Source organism: Aphelocoma coerulescens, chromosome 28, assembly GCF_041296385.1.
Source record: "Aphelocoma coerulescens isolate FSJ_1873_10779 chromosome 28, UR_Acoe_1.0, whole genome shotgun sequence".
Lineage (NCBI taxonomy): Eukaryota > Metazoa > Chordata > Aves > Passeriformes > Corvidae > Aphelocoma > Aphelocoma coerulescens.
This window is the reverse complement of record NC_091041.1, coordinates 5759057-5783504: the sequence shown is the minus strand read 5'-3', so window position 1 is coordinate 5783504 and position 24448 is coordinate 5759057. Positions and strand designations below refer to the sequence as shown.

The 24448-nt window shown below is 52.3% G+C and overlaps 1 protein-coding gene across 2 annotated transcripts; it reads left to right on the top strand.

Annotated features, from left to right (window-relative positions):
• The first annotated feature begins 43 nt into the window (after window positions 1–43).
• Window positions 44–22667, top strand: SUGP1 (SURP and G-patch domain containing 1). Of its 2 annotated transcripts, none has more exons than XM_068996821.1 (14): window positions 44–87; window positions 2082–2253; window positions 2598–2701; window positions 3364–3588; window positions 6241–6364; window positions 7935–8038; window positions 9425–9536; window positions 12414–12979; window positions 13823–13929; window positions 16948–17125; window positions 18886–18992; window positions 19766–19911; window positions 20890–21019; window positions 22011–22667. In XM_068996821.1, exons 1-14 carry the CDS (start codon window positions 63–65, stop codon window positions 22035–22037), a joined length of 2127 nt encoding a protein of 708 aa, XP_068852922.1. In that variant the 5' UTR covers window positions 44–62; the 3' UTR covers window positions 22038–22667. The 2 variants fall into 2 exon arrangements, with proteins under 2 accessions (XP_068852922.1, XP_068852921.1); XM_068996820.1 differs by having other exon boundaries at window positions 9413–9536.
• The last annotated feature ends 1781 nt before the right edge of the window (window positions 22668–24448 follow it).

Genomic DNA, 24448 nt, shown 5'->3' with positions numbered 1-24448 from the left:
GCGGCGGCGCGGCCCCGGCGCGGCGCGCCCGGTGCGGGGCATGCTGGGACCGGAGCTCCAAAATGGACAACCACAGGGATGCGCCAGGTACGGCCCGGCCCGGCCGCCTCCCGCCGCTCCCGGCTCTGCCCCGGCCCTCCTGGGGCTCTGCTCTATTCCTCCTGCCTCTCTGCCATCCTTCGACTCGGTCCCACCGCTCCCGGGGCTCCGGGAGCTGGGGGTGGGGGGTGTGCCCGGGGGTGGGGGTGTGCCCGTGGAGTCTGGGGCTCCGGGAGGCCCCCTCGTTAAATTCCCTCGTTTTTTCCCACCGCGGAGCCGAGCTGGGGGTTCGGGACGGATCCCCGCGTTCATTCCCAGCTCGTTTTCCCGCAGGGAAGCCGGGCTGGTGGTTCGAGATGGCTCCTCTGTTACTTTTCCCACAGGGAAGCAGAGCCGGTGGTTCGGGAAGGCTGCACTGTTGATTTTTCTTCCCCTTTTCCCACAGGAAATCCAACTGTTATTCCCTCTCTCTTTTCTCGTAGGAAAGCTGAGCTGGTGGTTCGTGGAGACCCCGCTGTTGATTTTTTCCCCTTTTTCCCATAGGAAAGCTAAGTTTGGGATGGTCCCCATGCTAATTCCTCCCCTTTTTCCACAGTGACTGCAAGCCTTGATTTAGGATGGTTTCCCCATTAATTTTTCCTCTTTTCCCACAGGAAAGTCAAATTCGGAACGGTCCCCACATTAATTCCTCCTCTTTTCCCACAGGGAATGTGACCCTTGGTCTGGGATGATCCCACATTAATTGCCCCCTTTTCCCACAGGGAAAACCAGCCTTGGTTTGGGATGATATCCCCATTAATTCCTTTATTTTCCCACATGGAAGCTGAATTCGGGACGGTCCCTGCATTAATCCTGCCTTTTTCCCTTAGGAAATGTGACCCTTGATTCGGGGTGATCCCACATTTATTTCCCTCACTTTTTCCCCAGGGAATGTGAATCATGGTTCGGGGTGATCCCATGTTAACCCTGCCCTTTTCCCACAGGGAATGTGACCCTTGGTTCGGGATGGTCCCTGTTAAATCCCGCCTTTTTCCTCTCAGGGAATGTGACCCTTGATTTGGGATGATCCCTGTTAAATCCCGCCTTTTTCCCCTCAGGGAATGTGACCCTTGATTTGGGATGATCCCTGTTAAATCCCGACTTTTTCCCCTCAGGGAATGTGACCCTTGATTTGGGATGATCCCTGTTAAATCCCGCCTTTTTCCTCTCAGGGAATGCAACCCTTGATTTGGGATGATCCCTGTTCATTCCCTGCCTCTTCCCACAGGGAAGGCGAGCCCTGGTCTGGGATGATCCCTGTTAAATCCCGCCTTTTTCCTCTCAGGGAATGCGACCCTTGATTTGGGATGATCCCTGTTAAATCCCGCCTTTTTCCTCTCAGGGAATGTGACCCTTGATTTGGGATGATCCCTGTTAAATCCCGCCTTTTTCCTCTCAGGGAATGCAACCCTTGATTTGGGATGATCCCTGTTCTTTCCCCCCCTCTTCCCACAGGGAAGGCGAGCCCTGGTCTGGGATGATCCCTGTTAAACCCCGCTTTTTTCCCCTCAGGGAATGTGACCCTTGATTTGGGATGGTCCTTGTTAAATCCTGCCTTTTTCCCCTCAGGGAATGCGACCCTTGATTTGGGATTATTCCTGTTGATTCCCCCCCTTTCCCCACAGGGAAGGCGAGCCCTGTCTGGGATAGTCCCTGTTAAATCCCGCCTTTTCCCCTCAGGGAATGTGACCCTTGATTTGGGATGATCCCTGTTAAATCCCGCCTTTTTCCTCTCTGGGAATGCAACCCTTGATTTGGGATGATCCCTGTTAAATCCCGCCTTTTTCCCCTCAGGGAATGCAACCCTTGATTTGGGATGATCCCTGTTAAATCCCGCCTTTTTCCTCTCAGGGAATGCAACCCTTGATTTGGGATGATCCCTGTTCATTCCCTGCCTCTTCCCACAGGGAAGGCGAGCCCTGGTCTGGGATGGTCCCTGTTACATCCCGCCTTTTTTCCCTCAGGGAATAATTCCCGTGTTAATTCCCACCCTTTTCCCTCAGGGAAGGCGAGCCGGTGGTTCGGAGTGTCCCAATCCAAGTCGGCCAAGACAAGCGTGAATATCCTGCAGCAGGAGGAGCTGATCGCCCAGAAAAAACGGGAAATCGAGGCCCGGCTGGAGCAGCAGGCGCGGCAGAATTCCCTCAGCATCCCGCAGCTCCCGCTGCTCGGAGAGTACGGCTGGAATTCCGCGGAATCCCGGGGGATTGGCTGCCGGCAAATGGGAGTGGTTGGGAAGGGGAGTTGAGGGAGGAAAATCCGGGTTTTGGTGGATTAGGGAGGGAAAAATCCTGGATTTGGTGGAGTTGAGGGAGGAAAATCCCAATTTTAATGGAGCAGGCACCGGGTGGGGAGTATGGATAAATCCCTGAGCAGGAACGAGATTTGGGGTTCTTTTGGGAATTCAGTGGTAGGTGAGGAAAATGACCAATTCCTGGGGTTTTCACTGCCCCAAATCCCACGTGGGAAGGGCTGGGAAGCTCCCAAATTCCAGCTCCCGTTTTCCTGTCCCCGCTCAGCGACGACGGCTCTGAAAGCGAGGCCTCTGTGTCCAACAAGTTTGTGAACGACGGGAGCTTCCTGCAGCAATTCCTGAAGCTCCAGAGGGAAAAATCCAGTGCTGGTAGGTCCTTCCTGGCCCCAGGAGGGCTCCAGATCCCTGCTGCTCCCTGAAAATATTCCATGAGCTCTTCCAGAGGAGTTTAGGAGGAATTTATACCCCAAAAATATTTTTCCCCCTTAAAATTGGGGGGGTTTTCCCCCTTAAAATTGGGGGGTTTTTTCCCCTTAAAATTGGGGGTTTTTTTCCCCTTAAAATTGGGGGGCTTTCCCCCTTAAGATTGGGGTTTAAGCCTTAAACATCTTAAATTAAAGGGATCCCAGGAATAATTTCCCTTTCCTTCTCCCCTCAGAAACTGCCCCAAATCCCTCCAACAACTCTGGAAATGTCGCTGCTCCAAACTCCAGGAAAAAGCAGCCAGGGCAGGCCCAAAGCCTTTCCCACACCAAACCTGGGATTCCCAGGACCTCTTTTCCCCTTCATTCTCTCTTCAGAAACTGCCCCAAATCCCTCCAACAATTCCAGGGACGCCCCAGCCCAAACCCAGAATTCCCAGGAATAATTTCTCTTTCATTGTCCCCTCAGAAACTGCCCCAAATCTTTCCAACAACTCTGGAAATGTCGCTGCTCCAAACTCCAGGAAAAACCAACCGGGGCAGCCCCAGAGCCTTTCCCACACCAAACCCAGGATTCCCAGGAATAATTTCCCTTCCTTCTCTCCTCAGAAACTGCCCCGAATCCCCCCAACAACTCTGGGAATGCCCCAGCTCCGAGCTCCGGGAAGAAGCCGGCGCTGCTGGGGAAGCGGCCGGGGCAGGCCCTGAGCCGGATGCTCCAGGCCCGGAGCCTCTCCCATCCCAAACCCAGCCCCGTCCTGAGCCGCCTCAGCGTCTTCCAGGCCCCGGATGAGGATGAGGAGGAGGATTACGAGCAGTGGTTGGAAATCAAAGGTCAGTGGCAGCTCCGGGGCTGGAGCTGGGAATGCTCATCCCAGGATAGGGGTTCAGTGGGGACAGGATTCCCTCAGGCCCAGTGGGGAATGGGGTGGGTTTTATCCTGGGATAGGGATCAGAGAGGGCCAGGATTCTCTCCTGGGATAGGGATCAATTTGGGACAGGATTCCCTCAGTTCCAGTGGGGAATGGGGTGGGTTTTATTTGGGATAGGGATCAGTTTGGGACAGGATTCCCTCAGTTCCAGTGGGGAATGGGGTGGGTTTTATCCTGGGATAGGGATCAGTTTGGGACAGGATTCCCTCAATCCCAGTGGGGAATGGGGTGGGCTTTATCCTAGGACAGGGATCGATTTGGGACAGGATTCCCTCAGTCCCAGTGGGGAATGGGGTGGGTTTTATCCTGGGATAGGGATCAGTTTGGGACAGGATTCTCTCAGTCCCAGTGGGGAATGGGGTGGGTTTTATTTGGGATAGGGATCAGTTTGGGACAGGATTCCCTCAGTTCCAGTGGGGAATGGGGTGGGTTTTATCCTGGTATAGGGATCAGTTTGGGACAGGATTCCCTCAGTCCCAGTGGGAATGGGGTGGGTTTTATCCTGGGATAGGGATCAGTTTGGGACAGGATTCCCTCAGTTCCAGTGGGGAATGGGGTGGGCTTTATCCTAGGACAGGGATCGATTTGGGACAGGATTCTCTCAGTCCCAGTGGGGAGTTGGATGGGTTTTTATCCTGGGATAGGGATCAGAGAGGGCCAGGATTCCCTCCTGGGATAAGGATCAGTTTGGGACAGGATTCTCTCAGCCCCATTGGAAAGTTGGGTATTTTATCCCTGTTTTCCATAAATTTATATTCCCAGCACAGTTTTGGGGCAGATTTCTCCTTTATGGAGTGGAAATTCCAGCAGTTAATGCTGGTGGGCTCTTCCAAATCCAACCAAAATCTGAGGCATGAAATTCCCAGTATTTCAGATCTGAGATTCCTGGTATTTTGGATATTCCTGACCTTCCTTAAGTTCAATATTTAAATATTACTGCCCTCAGCCTGGAAGGATTTATCTTCTCCAAATTATCCGAGTGCTTGGCCAGCCAAAAACTTGGGAAAATAACGGATAAAAAGGAACATGTTCTGTTCCTATTGGATTTGGTGGGTGGCAAATCCTAAAAATTCCTCTTTGCACCTTTGGAATGTTGTGCCAAGTGCTGGGCTCTCCAGGAAATGCTGATGCTTGTGCTTCAAATGGGATTTTAGGGGGTTTAAGTGGTGGAAAACGAGGAATTCGTTTGGGAATGCGCAGGGAAAATGGTGTGTGTTAATCATTAAAATAAATGACAGGTCCAGCACAGAATTGGGACCAGGAAAAATCCAAATTCCAGTTAAAAAATCTCACCTGTGGGTCCTGACTGCCTGGAAAAACAAGGATATGGCAGGAATTATCCCAGGTTTTATTGGGATAACCCAGGCCAGGAGAGCCCAAGGCAGATTTGCCTCAGAATGGGAATTTCACGGGAGTGTTTTAATGGAGCATAAAACGAGCTCAGCGAGTCACACTTGGCTTTGTGGCATCCTTTAGTCCGTTATCCCTTCCCAAAATCCCATGAAACCGTTTCTGCTGGGATTTGTACCAGCATAATCCTGGGAATTCTGAATTTGAGCGTGAAATGCGCTCGGAAAAACGCAGAGAGAGCTGAGGTGGGTTATCCTTCATTTAAGGATTTTGGGGCCGATCCCATCGGATCAGTGTGGGTGGCTCTGCCCTTTGCTTCCCACAATTCCCAAAATCCCTGGGTTTCCTTCCCACTCCGTGATCCCTGTGGGAATCCTGCGCTCCTTCCTCGGCACAGAAGCCAAAATCCAGTTTTTTTTTTGGAGCACGCCATCCGGAATGTGCTGGGAATGGGATGGGAATGGCTCAGGAGCTGGAATCTGGAATCCCTGGTGGTGATTAAAACCAAATTCCTGCTCTTTCCCTGCTGGGTTTTGTAGGGAATAAATCCATCGGGAGCCAATTCTGCCACAATTAAAGCTGGGTTGAAGTGGGTGCAGTTGGAACTTCCAAACTGGGATGGGGTCGTGGATTCCCCATCCCTGGAAATGTCCAAGGCCAGGCTGGAGAAGGGAAGCTCCAGGGAGAACTTGGAGCTGCTTCCAGAGCCTGAAGGAGCTCCACAAGAGCTGGAGAGGGATTTGGGAGAAGGGCTGGAATTCCAGGACACAGGGAATGGGTTCAGACTGGGAGAGGGGAGATTTGGGTGAGATATTGGGAAGGAATTCCTGCCTGGGAGGGTGGGGAGGGAATGGGATGGAATTCCTAGAGAAGCTGTGGCTGCCCCTGGATCCCTGAAAGCGCCCCAGGCCGGGTTGGGATAGTGGAAAGTGTGGGAATGGGATGAGCTTTAAGCTCCCTCCCACCCCATCCTACGAACTCTGGGCATTCCCTGTAGGAACAACCAGAAAATCCTCCTCCCAAGGGAGCTCAGAACCCCTTAAAAAATCGGGAATTGTGATGTTGACACCTGTCTACAACTGGCTGCCCCATTTCATCCTTTCTCTTCCCATTCCCATGTGTCTGCTCCGTGGTTTTCGGCAGTAATTCCCTGTTTCCTGTTTGGGGGTGAGTTGAACCCCAAGTACTGACAGCCTCCTTAAAGTTTTACCCCCAGAGGACTCGGAGACGCGGCAGGTGGTGGAAAAGCTGGCCAGGTTCGTGGCTGAAGGCGGCCCCGAGCTAGAGAAGGTGGCTATGGAGGACTACAAGGATAATCCCGCTTTTTCGTAAGTCTGGGATGGCTTTTCCCGAAGGGAACGCCGCCTCTTGTAGCGGGAAACAGCAGGAATGGGGATTGGTGTTGGTTCCCTGTGAGTGGGGGGAGAAGTTTGGATTTGAGGGGTGGAAAAGTTTGGATTTGAGTGGGGGGAAAAGTTTGGATTTGAGTGGGGGGAAAAGCTCGGATTTGAGGGGTGGAGAAGTTTGGATTTGAGGGGGGAAAAGTTCGGATTTGAGTGGGGGGAGAAGCTTGGATTTGAGGGGGGAAAAAGTTTGGATTTGAGGGGGGAAAAGTTTGGATTTGAGTGGGGGGAAAAGCTCGGATTCGAGTGGGGGGAAAAGCTTGGATTTGAGGGGTGGAGAAGCTTGGATTTGAGGGGGGAAAAGTTTGGATTTGAGTGGGGGGAAAAGTTTGGATTGAGTGGATGGAAAAGTTTGGATTTGGGGGGGGAAAAGTTTGGATTTGAGTGGGGGGAAAAGTTTGGATTGAGTGGGTGGAAAAGTTTGGATTTGGGGGGGGAAAAATTTGGATTTGAGTGGGTGGAGAAGCTTGGATTTGAGGGGGGAGAAGCTTGGATTTGAGGGGTGGAGAAACTTGGATTTGAGTGGGGGGAATAGTTTGGATTTGAGGGGGGAATAGTTTGCATTTGAGGGGGGAATAGTTTGCATTTGAGGGGGCACAGGTTCGGATTCATTGTCCTTCCCTGTGAGGGGTGGAAAAGTTTGGATTTGAGGGGGGGAAAGTTTGGATTTGTTGTTTATTCCTCCCTGTGAGGGGGGGAAAGGTTTGGATTCATTGTTCTTCTCAGAAGGGGGAAAACTTCGGGTTTGAGGGGGGGAAGTGTTTGGATTTGTCATTTGTCCTTCCCTGTGAGGGTTGGAAAAGTTTGGATTTGTTCTTCCCTGTGAGGGTTGGAAAATTTATCCAGAGGAGTTGTGGATTTTCCATCCTTGGAGGTGTCCAAGGAGAGGTTGGAGAAGAGAAGCTCCAGGGAGCCACTTCCAGAGCCTAAAGGGGCTCCAGGAGAGCTGGAGAGGGATTTGGGATAAAGGATGGAGGGACAGGAAAGGGGGATAGGGGGAAAGGAAAGGGGGAATCTGGGTGGGATATTGGAAGGAATTCCTGCCTGGGAGGGTGGGGAGGGAATGGGATGGAATTCCCAGAGAAGCTGTGGCTGCTCCATCCCTGGAAGTGCCCCAGGCCAGGCTGGAGCACCCTGGGATCTTTCCATGATCCTGCCCATGGCAGGATGGGACTGGATCATCCTTCAGCTCCCTCCCAACCCACCCCACTGCAGGATTCCCTGCTGGAATTGGGAACAGAGCTCATGTGCCACTTCCAGATGGGAATACTGGATTTAATCCCAGCACTGATGGGCAGAGGATTTGTCCTTAATGTTCCCTCAAGCAACACAAATTTGAATGCAAATCCTTGGATTAAAGCTCCAAATTCTCATTCCACATTTTAGGTGCATTCTGAGTAATTCCTCCATTTTTCCATGTGGGAGTTGGAGCTGTTCTTATCCCAGAATATCAATATTTGGATAATTATCCCTTTTTTTTTCCTCTCTTTTCCAGGTTTTTGCATGATAAGAACAGCAGGGAATTCCTTTACTACAGGAAGAAAGTGGCAGAGATAAGGAAAGAGAATCAAAATTCCCAGGCAGCCTCTTCCCAGAAAGGTAATTCCCACTGGGTTCTGGGGAATGGGAACAGCACAAGTGAAATTTGGATTCATTTGGGACCGGTTTGAAAGGATTTGGGGTGGAAATTTGGCTGCCTGGAAAGAAAATTCCCAACTGGAAGGAGATGGAGTCAAATCCTCGTGTCAAAAATGTTGATTCCCAAATCCCCAGCAAAATATTCCTGGGATTTTGAATGGGATTTTCCTTGTAGTTGTCCAGAATATTCCAAAATCATTCTCCAGCACTGAAAATTCCTTTAGGAAAAGGGGATTTTTTTTCTCTCCTAGTTTTTGCTGGATTTGTTCTAAATGAGAATTGTTGGATTGGGATTGGAGTAGCCACCCTCTTCCAGGTGGGGATTGGGAATTTTCCATAGGGAATTTCCCCTTGAACAGCCTCCAGGGGTGCAGTGAGAGGAGGAATAAGTGGGATTCTAGGGAATTTCAAGTTTTCCAAAGGATTTCCTGTTGTTGCTGGGAATTTCAGGGGCAAAATCCTTAAATATGCATAATCCTGGGGGTTGTAATCCTATGGAAAAGTGCCTGGCAAAGAGAAAAAATCCAAAATATTTAACTAGGGATAACTCCAGGTGGTTTAATCCTATGGAAAAGGGCCTGAGACAGGGAAAAAAGATCCAAAATTCTGAAATTTGGGTCATCCTGAGTATTTTAAATCTATGGAAAACTCTGTGACACACAGAAAAGAATCCAAACTTTTTAATTAGGGCTAATTCCAAGTGCTGTAAACCTCTGGAAAAGTGCCTGGCACAGGGAAGAAATTCAAAGTGGGGATAATTCCAGGTGTTTTAATCCTATGGGAAAAGGTCTGGCACAGGGAAAAAAAATCCAAAATCTTGACATTTGGATCATCCTGAGTGTTTTAAATCTATGGAAAAGTGCCTGACACGTGGAAAAAAAGTCCAGAATTTTTAACTGGGGATAATTGTGAGTGTTCTAACCCGATGGAAAAGAGCCTGGCACATGGAAAATTTGGGATTTGGGAGCCCAAAGCTGCTTTATCTCTCACCTCTCCCATCCCATCTCAGCTCAGGGTGCAGTGCCCCATCCCTGCTCCCCAAACCCGGGTCTAAACTGATGGGTTTGGGCCGTTCAGCTGTTTCTTTGCACCAATTCTCCCATTTTAAACCCGACTCGTGGCCTAATTGTGCTCTTGGGGTCCTTAGGCCGAGTTAGGCTGGTCCCTGCTCCCTAAACTCAGGCCTAACTCACATTTTTATGCCGTTCAGCTGTTTCTTTGCACCAATTCTCCCATTTTAAACCCGACTCGTGGTCTAATTGTGCTCTTGGGGTCCTTAGGCCGGGTTAGGCTGGTCTGGGGTGAGTTGGGCCCAGTACTGATCCCTGCTTAAAGTTTCACCCCCAGCCGACCAGGAGACGCGGAACTCTGCCGAGAAACTGGCCCAGTTCGTGGCCGCCGGGGGGCCTGAGGTGGAGGCCATCGCCCTGCAGAACAACAGGGAGAACCCTGCCTTCAGGTACAGCAAATTCCTGCTTTTTGGGGCTTCTTTTCCAGGGAATTCACAGGGGAAATTTGGGAATTCTGAGGTTGAGGTTTAGGAGCGGTGAGAGTTGAGGGGCTCAGGTTTGGGGTGCAGAGAGGTCTGAGGTGGAAGCTTTGCCCTGCAGAGCAACAGGGAGATCCCTGCTTCCAGTACAGCAAATTCCTGATTTTTTGTGGGGTTTTTCCAGGAAATTCACAGGGAAAGTCATGGGAATTCTGAGGTTGAGGTTTAGGAGCGGTGAGAGTTGAGGGGCTCAGGTTTGGGGTGCAGAGAGGTCTGAGGTGGAAGCTTTGCCCTGCAGAGCAAGAGGGAGATCCCTGCTTCCAGTACAGCAAATTCCTGCTTTTTGGGGCCTTTTTTTCCAGGGAATTCACAGGGAAAGCCGTGGGAATTCTGAGGTTGAGGTTTAGGAGCGGTGAGAGTTGAGGGGCTCAGGTTTGGGGTGCAGAGAGGTCTGAGGTGGAAGCTTTGCCCTGCAGAGCAAGAGGGAGATCCCTGCTTCCAGTACAGCAAATTCCTGCTTTTGGGGGCTTTTTTTTCCAGGGAATTCACAGGAAAAGCCGTGGGAATTCTGAGGTTGAGGTTTAGGAGCGGTGAGAGTTGAGGGGATCAGGTTTGGGGTGCAGAGAAACCTCAGGTGGAAATTATTGCTCTGTGCAACAACAGGGAGATCCCTGCTTCCAGTACAGCAAATTCCTGCTTTTTGGGGCTTCTTTTCCAGGGAATTCACTGAGGAAATTTGAGAATTCTGAGGTTGAGGTTTAGGAGCAGTGAGAGTTGAGGGGCTCAGGTTTGGGGTGCAGAGAAACCTCAGGTGGCATCTTTTCCCTGCAGAACAACAGGGAGATCCCTGCCTTCAGGTACAGCAAATTCCTGATTTTTTGTGGGGTTTTTCCAGGAAATTCACAGGGAAAGTCATGGGAATTCTGAGGTTGATGTTTAGGAGCGGTGAGAGTTGAGGGGCTCAGGTTTGGGGTGCAGAGAGGTCTGAGGTGGAAGCTTTGCCCTGCAGAGCAAGAGGGAGATCCCTGCTTCCAGTACAGCAAATTCCTGATTTTTGGGGCTTTTTTTTTTCCAGGGAATTCCCAAGGAAAGTTTGGGAATTCTGGATTTACGAGGATATTGTGGTTTAGGAGTGGGGAGAGTTGAGGGGCTCAGGTTTGGGGTGCAGAGAGACCTCAGGTGGAAATTATTGCTCTGTGCAACAACAGGGAGATCCCTGCTTCCAGTACAGCAAATTCCTGCTTTTTGGGGCTTCTTTTCCAGGGAATTCACTGAGGAAATTTGGGAATTCTGAGGTTGAGGTTTAGGAGCGGTGAGAATTGAGGGGATCAGGTTTGGGGTGCAGAGAAACCTCAGGTGGCATCTTTTCCCTGCAGAACAACGGGGAGATCCCTGCCTTCAGGTACAGCAAATTCCTGATTTTTTGTGGGGTTTTTCCAGGAAATTCACAGGGAAAGTCATGGGAATTCTGAGGTTGAGGTTTAGGAGCGGTGAGAGTTGAGGGGATTAGGTTTGGGGTGCAGAGAGGTCTGAGGTGGAAGCTTTGCCCTGCAGAGCAACAGGGAGATCCCTGCTTCCAGTACAGCAAATTCCTGCTTTTGGGGGCTTTTTTTTTCCAGGGAATTCCCAAGGAAAGTTTGGGAATTCTGGATTTACGAGGATATTGTGGTTTAGGAGTGGGGAGAGTTGAGGGGCTCAGGTTTGGGTTGCAGAGGGACCTCAGGTGGAAATTATTGCTCTGTGCAACAACAGGGAGATCCCTGCTTCCAGTACAGCAAATTCCTGCTTTTTGGGGCTTCTTTTCCAGGGAATTCACAGGGGAAATTTGGGAATTCTGAGGTTGAGGTTTAGGAGTGGTGAGAGTTGAGGGGCTCAGGTTTGGGGTGCAGAGGGGTCTGAGGTGGAAATTATTGCTCTGCACATCAACAGGGAGATCCCTGCCTTCAGGTACAGCAAATTCCTGCTTTTTGGGGTTGTTTTTCCTTTATGGAATTGTGTTTATGTGGCACCAAAACCAGGGAAACGCATTCCCTGGTCCCAGCTATCTTGTGGAAGCTGCACTGCCTGTGGGAATACACGGGATGGTGCTGGAGAGCTGGGAATGCTCTGGGAATTGCAGGAAGGAAAAATCCGTGCTGGATCCCAGCCCTGGAGAGCTGGGAATGTTTTGGGCACTGCAGGAAGGAAAAATCCCGTGCTGGATCCCAGCCCTGAGACTGACTGGAGAGCTGGGAATGCTCTGGGAATTCTCTGGGAATTGCAGGAAGGAAAATTCCTGCGCTGGATCCCAGCCCTGGGGAGCTGGGAATGCTCTGGGCATTCCAGGAAGGAAAAATCCTGAGTAAACTCTGCTCGATCCCAGCCCTGGAGAGCTGGAAATGTTCTAGGAATTGCAGGAAGGAAAATTCCTGAGGAAACTGCACTGGATCCCAGCCCTGGAGAGCTGGGAAGTGCCTGGGAATGCTCTGGGCATTCCAGGAGGGAAATTCCTGAGGAGACTGTGCTGGATCCCAGCTCTGAGCGGGGCTGGGAATGCTGCGGGCATTCCAGGAGGGAAAATTCCTGAGGAAGCTGCACTGGATCCCAGCCCTGGAGAGCTGGGAAGTGCCTGGGAGTGCTCTGCGAGTTCCAGGAAGGAAAAACCCTGAGGAGACTGTGCTGGATCCCAGCTCTGAGCGGGGCTGGGAATGCTGTGGGAATGCTCTGGGCATTCCAGGAGGGAAAATTCCTGAGGAGACTGTGCTGGATCCCAGCTCTGAGCGGGGCTGGGAATGCTGTGGGAATGCTGTGGGCATTCCAGGCGGGAATTCCCCGGCCCAGCTGAGCCCTGGATGCCTTCCCTTGCAGGTTTCTGTACGAGCCCCACAGCAAAGGGCACCGCTACTACCGCCAGAAGCTGGAGGAATTCCGGAGGGCCAGAGCCGCCTCCGGGGGCTCCCCTTTTCCCGGGGGCTCCCCTTTTCCCGGAGAATCCGGCCTCAAACGGAAAACCAGCCCCGAGGCTTCTCCATCCCCTCTGTGCTTCCCTCCTCTCCCTCTTCCCACTCCTCCCCCTCTCCCTCTTCCCTCCCGTCTCCCTCTCCCCATTCCCATCCCGCCGCCTCTGGCTCTTCCCATTCCCTCTCCCGTTCCCGCCGCTCTTCCCGTGCCCCTTCCCGTGCCCTCGGCCTCTCCTTCCCCATCCTCATCCTCCACCTCCCCTCCGGATCAGCCAGCCCCGAATCCCGCCGTGACCCCAAATCCCACCGTGACCCCAAATCCCACCGCCATCCCAAATCCCGCCACGACCCCTCCGGCCGCTCCAGGCACCACCAAAAAGAAGAGGAAGAGCCGGTGGGGGCCGGAGGAGGAAAAGGTGGAATTGCCTCTCCCGCAGCTGGTCCAGCAGCTGGATTCTCCCTCTCCCCTCTCAGGTGAGTGGCACTGGATTTTGTGCCCCATGGATTGGGTTTTCCTGGGAATTTTGTGGCTCTGGAAGCAGAAATCACGGGGTTTTATCTCCCTCGTATCTCCTTGGCTGCCAGTTCGGTGTTGGGGAATCCCTGGGGGTGGAATCCCAGATATCCCAGTGTCTTTTCCCACCCTTTTGTTCCCTCTGAACCCGGGGTCACCATTTCAATCCCTGCCCAGATCCCGGGAATATCCAATTCCAGGCTTTATCTGATCCAACAACCACAAGAATTCCAAGGGAGGAGCTTCCTGCCCATTTTGAAATCGGAATCTCCCTCAGGAATTGCAGCTTCCAGGGGCAGGATTCTCTGGATTCATTTTCCTGGGCTTTTCTTTGGGAATGAAGCTGCTCTGGAGAGTCCTGGGAATTCCAGGGATGGCTCTGAACTCCAGGATAATGAATTCCCACCTTTTGGGTTGGCTGGGCTTCACCTGAGGAGGGAATTCCTAAGGAAAAAGGATTTTTAAAGAGGATTTTGTGAGCCCTGGGAGTCTTCTGGCATGATCTGGGATCAGGAATTCTCAGAGCTGGCAGTGAAGGAGCTGCTTCCCAGTGGTTTTCCTGCTCCTGTGCTTCCTAAATCCCTCCAGACTGATCCTAGTGAAGTGCTGGAATTCATTAAATTTCCTGGGAATGGCAGCACCCCATCCCTGGAATTGTCCAAAGCCAGCCTGGGCTGGTGGAAGGAGGAACGGGATAATCCTGAAGGTCCTTCCTGCCCATCCCGAACTGGGATTTGGTTTCTTTGCTCTCCCAGATTTTTTCAAAGCCTTTTCCTGCTTTTTTTTTTTTTTTTTTTCTCCAGTTCAGGACCTGAAGGGTCTGGGATACGAGAAGGGAAAACCTGTGGGATTGGTGGGAGTCACGGAGCTCTCCGAGGCCCAGAAGAAGCAGCTGAAGGAGCAGCAGGAGGTGATTCCCAAAAATCCTCCCCAAATTTCCATTGTGGGAATAACAAAGGAGCTTCTCCACCTTTAAATCCCTGGGATTTGTGCCTGGGAACAGCCTGGGGCTGGAATCAGCGGGAATAGCAGAGGATTTGAGGGAATAAGGACCTTTCCAGCCCTAAAATCCCAAAGGGCCTTTCCAGCCCTAAAATCCCAAATCCTAAAGGGCCTTTCCAGCCCTAAAATCCCAGATCCCAGAGGACCTTTCCAGCCCTAAAATCCCAAATCCCAAAGGGCCTTTCCAGCCCTAAAATCCCAAATCCCAAAGGGCTTTTCCGGCCCTAAAATCCCAAATCCCAGAGGACCTTTCCAGCTCTAAAATCCCAAATCCCAAAGGACCTTTCCAGCCCTAAAATCCCAAATCCAGGAGGTCTGGGAGTCCCAGCTCTGCTGGGTGGGGCTGAGGGGGTTCCTGCAAGATTTGGGGGATTGGGAAAGGGATTGGAGCTGGGCAGGGATATCTGGGAACATCCAGTGGGAACATCCTGGGGCGTCTCCAAGGAACCAGCCCAAAAAACCTCCTGGGTGTGGGGTCGGGATGTGGGATCGCTCTCCTGGATGTGGGATCCCCTGGGGTTTGGGATCCCCTGGATGGGGTGGGGGAGATCTCCCAGCCATGGGATCAACCACCAACTTTTAGGGTTGAGATTTGGGATTTTTGGGCATTGGGAGCTGGTTTTTGTGGTGCAGCTGGAGTGGGCTGTGCTCCACTCGGATTTCCGGGATGAATCCCGCATTTCCCTGTTCCTCCACTCAGATCTTTGGGATGAATCCCGCATTTCCCCGTTCCTCCACTCAGATCTTTGGGATGAATCCCACATTTCCCCGTTCCTCCACTCAGATCTTTGGGATGAATCCCGCATTTCCCTGTTCCTCCACTCAGATCTTTGGGATGAATCCCGTTTTTCCTCCACTCAGATCTTTGGGATGAATCCCGCATTTCCCAGTTCCTCCACTCAGATCTTTGGGATGAATCCCGCATTTCCCCGTTCCTCCACTCAGATCTTTGGGATGAATCCCGCATTTCCCTGTTTGTGCACTCAGATTTCTGGGATGAATCCCGCATTTCCCTGTTCCTCCACTCGGATTTCTGGGATGAATCCCACATTTCCCTGTTTGTGCACTCAGATTTCTGGGATGAATCCCGCATTTCCCTGTTCCTCCACTCGGATTTCTGGGATGAATCCCGCATTTCCCCGTTCCTCCACTCAGATCTTTGGGATGAATCCCACATTTCCCCGTTCCTCCACTCAGATCTTTGGGATGAATCCCACATTTCCCTGTTCCTCCACTCAGATCTTTGGGATGAATCCCCCATTTCCCCGTTCCTCCACTCAGATCTTTGGGATGAATCCCGCTTTTCCTCCACTCAGATCTTTGGGATGAATCCCGCATTTCCCCGTTCCTCCACTCAGATCTTTGGGATGAATCCCACATTTCCCCGTTCCTCCACTCAGATCTTTGGGATGAATCCCCCATTTCCCCGTTCCTCCACTCAGATCTTTGGGATGAATCCCGCTTTTCCTCCACTCAGATCTTTGGGATGAATCCCGCATTTCCCCGTTCCTCCACTCAGATCTTTGGGATGAATCCCGCATTTCCCCGTTCCTCCACTCAGATCTTTGGGATGAATCCCACATTTCCCCGTTCCTCCACTCAGATCTTTGGGATGAATCCCGCATTTCCCCGTTCCTCCACTCAGATCTTTGGGATGAATCCCGCTTTTCCTTCACTCAGATCTTTGGGATGAATCCCGCATTTCCCCGTTCCTCCACTCAGATCTTTGGGATGAATCCCGCTTTTCCTCCACTCAGATCTTTGGGATGAATCCCGCATTTCCCCGTTCCTCCACTCAGATCTTTGGGATGAATCCCACATTTCCCCGTTCCTCCACTCAGATCTTTGGGATGAATCCCGCTTTTCCTCCACTCAGATCTTTGGGATGAATCCTGCATTTCCCCGTTCCTCCACTCAGATCTTTGGGATGAATCCCACATTTCCCAGTTCCTCCACTCAGATCTTTGGGATGAATCCCGCATTTCCCCGTTCCTCCACTCAGATTTCCCAGATGAATCCCACATTTTCCCCATTCCCAGATGCACGACACCCATGAAGCATTTGGGATTTTTGGGGGGGTTTGGAGCCATTTTTTGTGGCACAGTCAGAGGGGGCTGGGATTTCTGGGATGAATCCCGCATTTCCCAGTTCCTCCACTCAGATCTTTGGGATGAATCCTGCATTTCCCCGTTCCTCCTCTCAGATCTTTGGGATGAATCCCGCATTTCCCCGTTCCTCCACTCAGATCTTTGGGATGAATCCCACTTTTCCTCCACTCAGATCTTTGGGATGAATCCCGCATTTCCCAGTTCCTCCACTCAGATCTTTGGGATGAATCCCGCTTTTCCTCCACTCAGATCTTTGGGATGAATCCCACATTTCCCCGTTCCTCCACTCAGATCTTTGGGATGAATCCCGCATTTCCCCGTTCCTCCACTCAGATCTTTGGGATGAATCCCACATTTCCCCGTTCCTCCACTCAGATCTTTGGGATGAATCCCCCATTTCCCCGTTCCTCCACTCAGATCTTTGGGATGAATCCCGCTTTTCCTCCACTCAGATCTTTGGGATGAATCCCACATTTCCCCGTTCCTCCACTCAGATCTTTGGGATGAATCCCGCATTTCCCCGTTCCTCCACTCAGATCTTTGGGATGAATCCCACATTTCCCCGTTCCTCCACTCAGATCTTTGGGATGAATCCCCCATTTCCCCGTTCCTCCACTCAGATCTTTGGGATGAATCCCGCTTTTCCTCCACTCAGATCTTTGGGATGAATCCCGCATTTCCCCGTTCCTCCACTCAGATCTTTGGGATGAATCCCGCATTTCCCCGTTCCTCCACTCAGATCTTTGGGATGAGTCCCGCATTTCCCCGTTCCTCCACTCAGATCTTTGGGATGAATCCCGCTTTTCCCTGATTCCCAGATGCAGCAGATGTACGACATGATCATGAAGCACAAGCGGGCGATGCAGGAGATGCAGCTGATGTGGGAGCGGGCGATCCAGCAGCACCAGCACGGCTACGACAGCGACGAGGAGGTGGACAGCGAGCTGGGAACCTGGGAGCACCAGCTGCGCCGCATGGAGATGGACAAGACACGAGGTGGGGGCCGGGATCGGCATTCCGGAGCCTTCCAGAGCGGGAATTCCAGCCCGTCCCGCTGCAGTGGGAGCTGCGGGGGCAGTCCTGCTCTGTCCTCGTGGATTGGGATAATCCCGCCCTGTCCTTATGGATCAGGAACTGTGGGGACAATCCCGTCCTGTCCTCATGGATTGGGACAATCCCATCCTGTCCTCATGGACTGGGACAATCCCGTCCTGTCCTCATGGATCAGGAACTGTGGGGACAATCCCACCCTGTCCTCATGGATCGGGATAATCCCGCCCTGTCCTCGTGGATTGGGATAATCCTGCTCTGTCCTCATGGATTGGGATAATCCCGCCCTGTCCTTATGGATCAGGAGCTGTGTGGGGACAGTCCCACCCTGTCCTCATGGATCGGGATAATCCCACCCTGTCCTCATGGATCGGGATAATCCCGCCCTGTCCTCGTGGATTGGGATAATCCTGCTCTGTCCTCATGGATTGGGACAATCCCACCCTGTCCTCATGGACTGGGACAATCCCATCCTGTGTTTATGGATCAGGAGCTGTGGGGACAATCCCACCCTGTCCTCACAGACTGGAACAATCCCGCCCTGTCCTCATGGATCAGGAGCTGTGGGGACAAGCCCGTCCTGTCCTCACAGACTGGGACAATCCCATCCTGTCCTCATGAACTGGGAGCTGTGGGAACAATCCTGTACTGTCCTCATGGATCAGGAGCTGTGGGGACAATCCCACCCTGTTCTCATGGACTGGGACAATCCCATCCTGTCCTCATGGATTGGGACAATCCCACCCTGCCCTCATGGATCAGGAGCCATGGGTGGATTGCAGAGTGGGGATCCTGCTGGGTGTTTTGGGAATCTCGTGCTCCACAAATCCCCCTGGAATCCCTGGCATGCTGCACAAATCCCAAGGGATTCTCCATGAGTGTTGTTTTCTCCGTGGTTTTTCGGAGTGGGATCTTCCTGGGCGTTCCTGGGAAGTTTTGTGCTGTGCAAATCCCGAGGGATTCTCCATGGTTTTTCAGAGATCTCACTGGGCATTCCTGGGATGCCTGGTGCTGCACAAATTCCCTGGAATCCCAAGGAATTCTCCATGAGTACTGTATTCTCCCTGATTTTCCAGACTGGGCATCTCGCTGGGCATTCCTGGGAAGTTTTGTGCTCCAGAATCCCAGGGGATTCTCTCCATGGTTTTTCAGAGTGGGGATCCTTTGCATTCCTGGGATGCTCCACAAATCCCGAGGGATTCTCCATGGTTTTTCAGAGATCTCACTGGGCATTCCTGGGAGGTTTTGTGCTCCAGAATCCCCCTGGAATCCCTGGGATGCTCCATGAGTGTTGTCCCTAATTTTGCAGACTGGAGAATCTCACTGGACGTTCCTGGGATGCTCCACAAATCCCAAAGGATTCTCCATGAATGTTCTCTCCATGGTTTTTAAGAGTGGGGATCTTCCAGGGCATCCCTGGGATGTTTTGTGCTCCACAAATCCCCCTGGAATCCCAAGGAATTCTCCATGAATGCCGTTTTCTCCGTGGTTTTGCACAGTGGGGATCTCACTGGGCATTCCTGGGATGCTCCACAAATCCCAAGGGATGCTCCATGGGCGTTGCTTTCTCCATGTTTTTTTTGGAGTGGGATCTTCCAGGGCATCCCTGGGATGTTTTGTGCTCCACAAATCCCCAGAAATCCCTGGGATGCTGCACAAATCCCAAGGGATTCTCCGTGACCTCCGTGTTGTCCCTGTTTTTCCAGAGTGGGCGGAGCAGCTGACCCAGATGGGCAGAGGGAAACATTTCATCGGGGATTTCCTCCCGCCAGACGAGCTGGAAAAATTCATGGAGACCTTCAAGGCGCTGAAGGTGAGGAGCCAGAGGATTTCTGGGATTCTGGGAATGAGCTCCAGGTTCATCCCACAGCTGGGAGTTCCTCCAGCTCTCCTCGCTCCAGGCATTCCTGCTGGAAAAAAGGGATCAGTTTCCCATTCTTTGCACGGAAATGGGACAATATTTGGGAAGGAATTCCTTGCCTGGGAGGGTGGGGAGGGAATGGGATGGAATTCCCAGAGGATCCGTGGTTGCCTCATCCCTGGAAGTGTCCCAGGAAAGGTTGGAGCACCCTGGGATCATGGGAAGTGTCCCTGCCCGTGGGACTGGATGGGCTTGAAGGGCCTTTTCCAGTCTGGAATTCCATGATTTGGGATTTTTCTGGAATTCCGAGCCTCCCACTCAGTTCCTCCTTGGAATCAGTGGGTGCCAAGCTGGGAAAAAATGGGAATTTTTCTCCAGCTGATTGCAGGGAAGTGAAAACCCCAAGCCCCCAATCCAAGCACCTTCCAGTCCTTCCCAAACCCTGGAATTTCTGGAAGCTGCCTCATCCCTGTTCTCCAGCACGGGCCTGACATTCCCTGGAGATCCAGGCTTAAAAAAGAACCTGGATCCAGAGAACAACCTGGAATTCCAGAGCTGAATTCCTCTCTGGAGCTTCATTCCCTCCTCAAGGCTGGAATCCTGGGAAATCCTGGTAGTTCTTTCCCAAAATCCCAATTTTGAGGGGGCTGGAGCTGCTTTTTTCCCCGCTCTCCTGTAATCCATGGAATTAAAACCACCCCTTTTCCTGCTTTTTCCCGCTGCAGGAGGGCCGGGAGCCGGATTATTCCGAGTACAAGGAATTCAAGCTGACGGTGGAAAACATCGGATACCAAATGCTGATGAAAATGGGATGGAAGGAAGGAGAGGGATTGGGATCGGATGGGCAGGGAATCAAAAACCCCGTCAGCAAGTGAGCGCTCTTCCTATGGATCATTCCTTGCCTTTCATCCGGGAATTCCTGCTGGAAGTCAGGATTCCTCACCTGAGCATGGAAAACTTAGCCTGGCAGAGAATTCCTGGTTTTTTGGAGGGAGTTTTCTCCTGGATTTGTGGCTGTAGCTGGTGCAGGAATTGTGTCCGAGCCCTGAATCCGGAATTTCCAATCCCAATATCCATAGGGAGGTGCAGCTCCAAAAGGAGGATTCCTGTCTGCACCTTCCCTCTCCCAGGATTAAATCCTTAAAATCAGAGATTCCTGGGAATGTTCAGGAACACATCCAGGGGAGGATATTCCAGCTGGGATCAGAGCTTTGTGATCCCACTATTCCTGGCATCGCTCCATGCCCAGAAATGTTGGGATTTGATCCCACTTTGAGCATTCCAAAGGTTGTTTTTTTTTTTTAGGTGGATCAGCTGCTGGTTGGACTTCCAAACAAAATATTTGGGAATTGGGAATATTCCTGGGTGATTTTTGGGAGGGGACAGCCTTGTAGAAATGGAAAAGAGCTTTTCCAAGGATTTCTGCTCCTCTGTCCTGGGATTTATCCCACTGGGGATGTGGTTGTGGGTTCAGGGAGTGAAATTCCAGAATCCTGGAATCTCTGGAGCTCCTGGGCTGGAAGAATGCCACAAGGATCATGGTGGATCCAAATGGACGGGACAGGGAATCAGAATTCCCAAAGGAAAGGCAGGATCTACCCATCCCGGGGGGATGAACCATCCCTGCTGCTCCTGGGATGGGTGAGGCAAGATGGGAAGGGATTGCTCCCGTCTGGGGCCATTCCAGAGGGAAGGAAGCGGGGATTGGCCGTTCCCCAGGGCGTGGAACCCACCCCAGGCACGGGGACTCGGGAAGGAGATCCAGCAACGCCTCGGGGGGGGAGAATTCCCCCGGGAATTCCTGGGGCAAAGGGAGCTCTGAGCGTTCCCTGTCCCGCTTTTCCCGCAGGGGCACCACGGCCGTGGACGGGGCGGGATTCGGGATCGAGCGCCCGGCGGAGCTCACCAAGGAGGACGACGAGTACGAGGCCTTCCGGAAGCGCATGATGCTGGCGTACCGCTTCCGGCCCAACCCGCTGGTACGGGATAACGGGATACTGGGATAACGGGAATGGGATACTGGGATAATGGGATAACGGGAATGGGAATGGGATCATGGGATCAGAGCTGGCGTACCGCTTCCGGCCCAACCCGCTGGTACGGGATAACGGGATAACGGGATAATGGGAATGGGAATGGGATCATGGGATCAGAGCTGGCGTACCACTTCCGGCCCAACCCGCTGGTACGGGATAACGGGATACTGGGATAACAGGAATGGGATACTGGGATAATGGGATAACGGGAATGGGAATGGGATCATGGGATCAGAGCTGGCGTACCGCTTCCGGCCCAACCCGCTGGTACGGGATAACGGGATACTGGGATAATGGGAATGGGATACTGGGAATGGGATCAGAGCTGGTGTACCGCTTCCGGCCCAACCCGCTGGTACGGGATAACGGGATAACGGGCATGGGAATGGGATCATGGGATCAGAGCTGGCGTACCGCTTCCGGCCCAACCCGCTGGTACGGGATAACGGGATACCGGGATAATGGGAATGGGATCATGGGATACTGGGATCAGAGCTGGCGTACCGCTTCCGGCCCAACCCGCTGGTATGGGATACCGTGATACCGGGATAACGGGAATGGGAATGGGATACTGGGAATGGGATCAGAGCTGGTGTACCACTTCTGGCCCAACCCGCTGGTACAGGGTACCGGGATAACGGGAATGGGATACCGGGAATGGGAATGGGATAATGGGATCAGAGCTGGCGTACCGCTTCCAGCCCAACCCGCTGGTACGGGATACCGGGAATGGGATACCAGGAATGGGATAACAGGAATGGGATCATGGGATAACAGGAATGGGACCACTTCCAGCCCAACCTGCTGGTGAGGAATGGGATCGTGGGAATGGGATCACGGGATCCTGGGAATGGGAGCGGGATGATGCTGCTGTGCCGCTTCCGGCCCAACCCCAGCCAATCCTGAGGATTTTCCCATTGGTTTTTCCCTGCAGAACAACCCACGGCGACCTTACTACTGAGGAGGGCTTCTCCCACGAGTTTTCCCGTGAAATGTTATCCCAAACTTCATTATCCAGCTCTTCTTTCCCGATATTATCTGGCTGGTTTTGGAATCACCGCTTTCCCCACGGAAAAACCTCCCCAGGTTGTTTTTTTTTTTGGACGTGGGGAGGGTTTGGAGCAGCACCAAAAATCCCCCAGGGATAATCCAAGGACTCCCAATTCCGTGGAATTTGGGATTTTTGGGATCTGCCCACACACCAAACTCGTGCTGCTCTGGGAGGGGGATGGATTTTATTCCTTTATTTTATCTTGGAATCCCAAATCCAAGGGATTTGGGGGAGTTTGGGGAACCAGTGCCTCCAGTTCTGCCTCTGGATGGGTGGATCCAGCACGGATCAGTTGGGAATTCCAGGATTGAGGGGTCCAGGGGGGGATTTATTCCCTTCCCGAGGATTTTGCCAACACCTCCAGTGCTTTGGGATGATGAAGACCCAAAATTCCGGCCACGCTTGGGAAAAATCCAACAAAATTCCAGCCACGCTTTGGAAAAATCCAGTTGGATTTTGTTGTCCTAAAAAAAAAACCCTCTGGAAATACAAATTTTCTTCATGGAGTCTGTAAATAAAATCAAACTTGTTTGTTCCTTAGGTTTAATCCTTGGAATTTTTGGGAAGAGGGGGATTTTTTTTAGGGTGGGAGACTGCCCGGGAGCTCTGCTTTCCAAGGATTTTCGGGGAAAAAAAGCTGGATTTGGTTCCTTTTCTTTTGGATACTTGATGTGATTCCTTGTTAATTATTTTCATTACCGAGTCGAGCGCTTGGATTTTAATTAAAGCATATCCAAAGGGGGAGGGAGGGGGTTTATCCAGGGAAACCCCAAAATCTGGGAGCCTGGAGCCAGGAATTTTGGGAAAATTGGGAAATCCCGATAAGAACCCTGGCACTGCTCCAGGGCCCGAGGTCACCGCGCCACCCTTGGATCCCCATTCCCGCCTGGATCCCGCTCCTGGGCTGCTTTTCCTGGGAATCCAGAGCCTGGAGCCCCCCCAGGATTTGAGGAAGGGATTTTTGGGAGCATGGAGGGGTTTGGAAAATCGCTTTTATTCCAGGGGATTCTGGCACTCAGGGCATGGAAGTGTTGGAATTCAGGGAATTCCTGCTCTTCCTGGTGGGTGGGAATTCCAGGCTGGTGGACCACCACAGCCATCCCTGGGTATTCCATGCTGCCAAAAGTCCACTTTTTCCTCCTTTTTTCCTCCTTTTTTCCTCCTTTTTTCCTCCTTTCCCCCCTTTTCCCCCCTTTTTCCCCCCTTTTTCCCCCCTTTTTCCCCCCTTTTTCCCCCTTTTTTCCCCCTTTTTTCCCCCCTTTTCCCCCCCTTTTCCCCCCCTTTTCCCCCCCTTTTCCCCCCTTTTTCCCCCCTTTTTCCCCCCTTTTCCCCCCCTTTTCCCCCCCTTTTTTCCCCCTTTTTTCCCCCTTTTTTCCCCCCTTTTCCCCCCCCTTTTTTCCCCCTTCCCCCCCCCCTTGTCGTCCCCCCCTTTTTTTCCCTTATTTTTTTCCCCACCCCAGCCTTGGTTTCCTGGCCCTCCTCTCCCAATCCTTCCAAGCATGGGATTCACTGGGAAAAGCTGGAAGTTTTTCCATCAAATCATTCCAAAATCCCTTTTTTTTTTCTTTCCATCGCGTTTTTGGTTTTTGGTTTTTTTTTTTACTGTTTTTTGTGCATTTTTCCTTATCCCCATCCCATTCCCAATTCCCGACGCCGAACCCCGTTTATTCCCAAGGTTTTTTCCCGGCTGGATCCTTCCCTGTTCCCATTCCCAGGCGTGTCCCAGCTCCTCCCAAGGGAACAATCCCAGGGCAAAATCCAGCCGGGACAATTCCCCAGGAGCAGGAGGGCCAAAGGGTGGCCGGGGCCGCATTCCCGAGGGATTTGGGAAGCAGGGAAAAGGCGGAGCGGCCGCCCCGGCGTGGGCCTGAGGAGGCTCGGGAAGTTTTGAATTCCTCTGGAATTTTTTCAGCCCGTTCCCAGCCCTGGGATGCTGTTGCAGGGCTGGGAATTCCGAGCTCCCGGCGGGATGCGGAGCCCTTGGAGCGGCCGCTCCCGATCCCTCCCTAAAATCCGGGATAAAAGCTCGGGAATTCCGAGTTTCCAGCGGGATGTGGAGCCCTTGGAGCGACCGCTCCCGATCCCTCCAATCCCTCTCTAAAATCCGGGATAAAAGCTCGGGAATTCCGAGTTTCCAGCGGGATGCGGAGCCCTTGGAGCGGCTGCTCCCGATCCCTCCCTAAAATCCGGGATAAAAGCTCGGGAATTCCGAGTTTCCAGCGGGATGCGGAGCCCTTGGAGCGGCTGCTCCCGATCCCTCCCTAAAATCCGGGATAAAAGCTCGGGAATTCCGAGTTTCCAGCGGGATGCGGAGCCCTTGG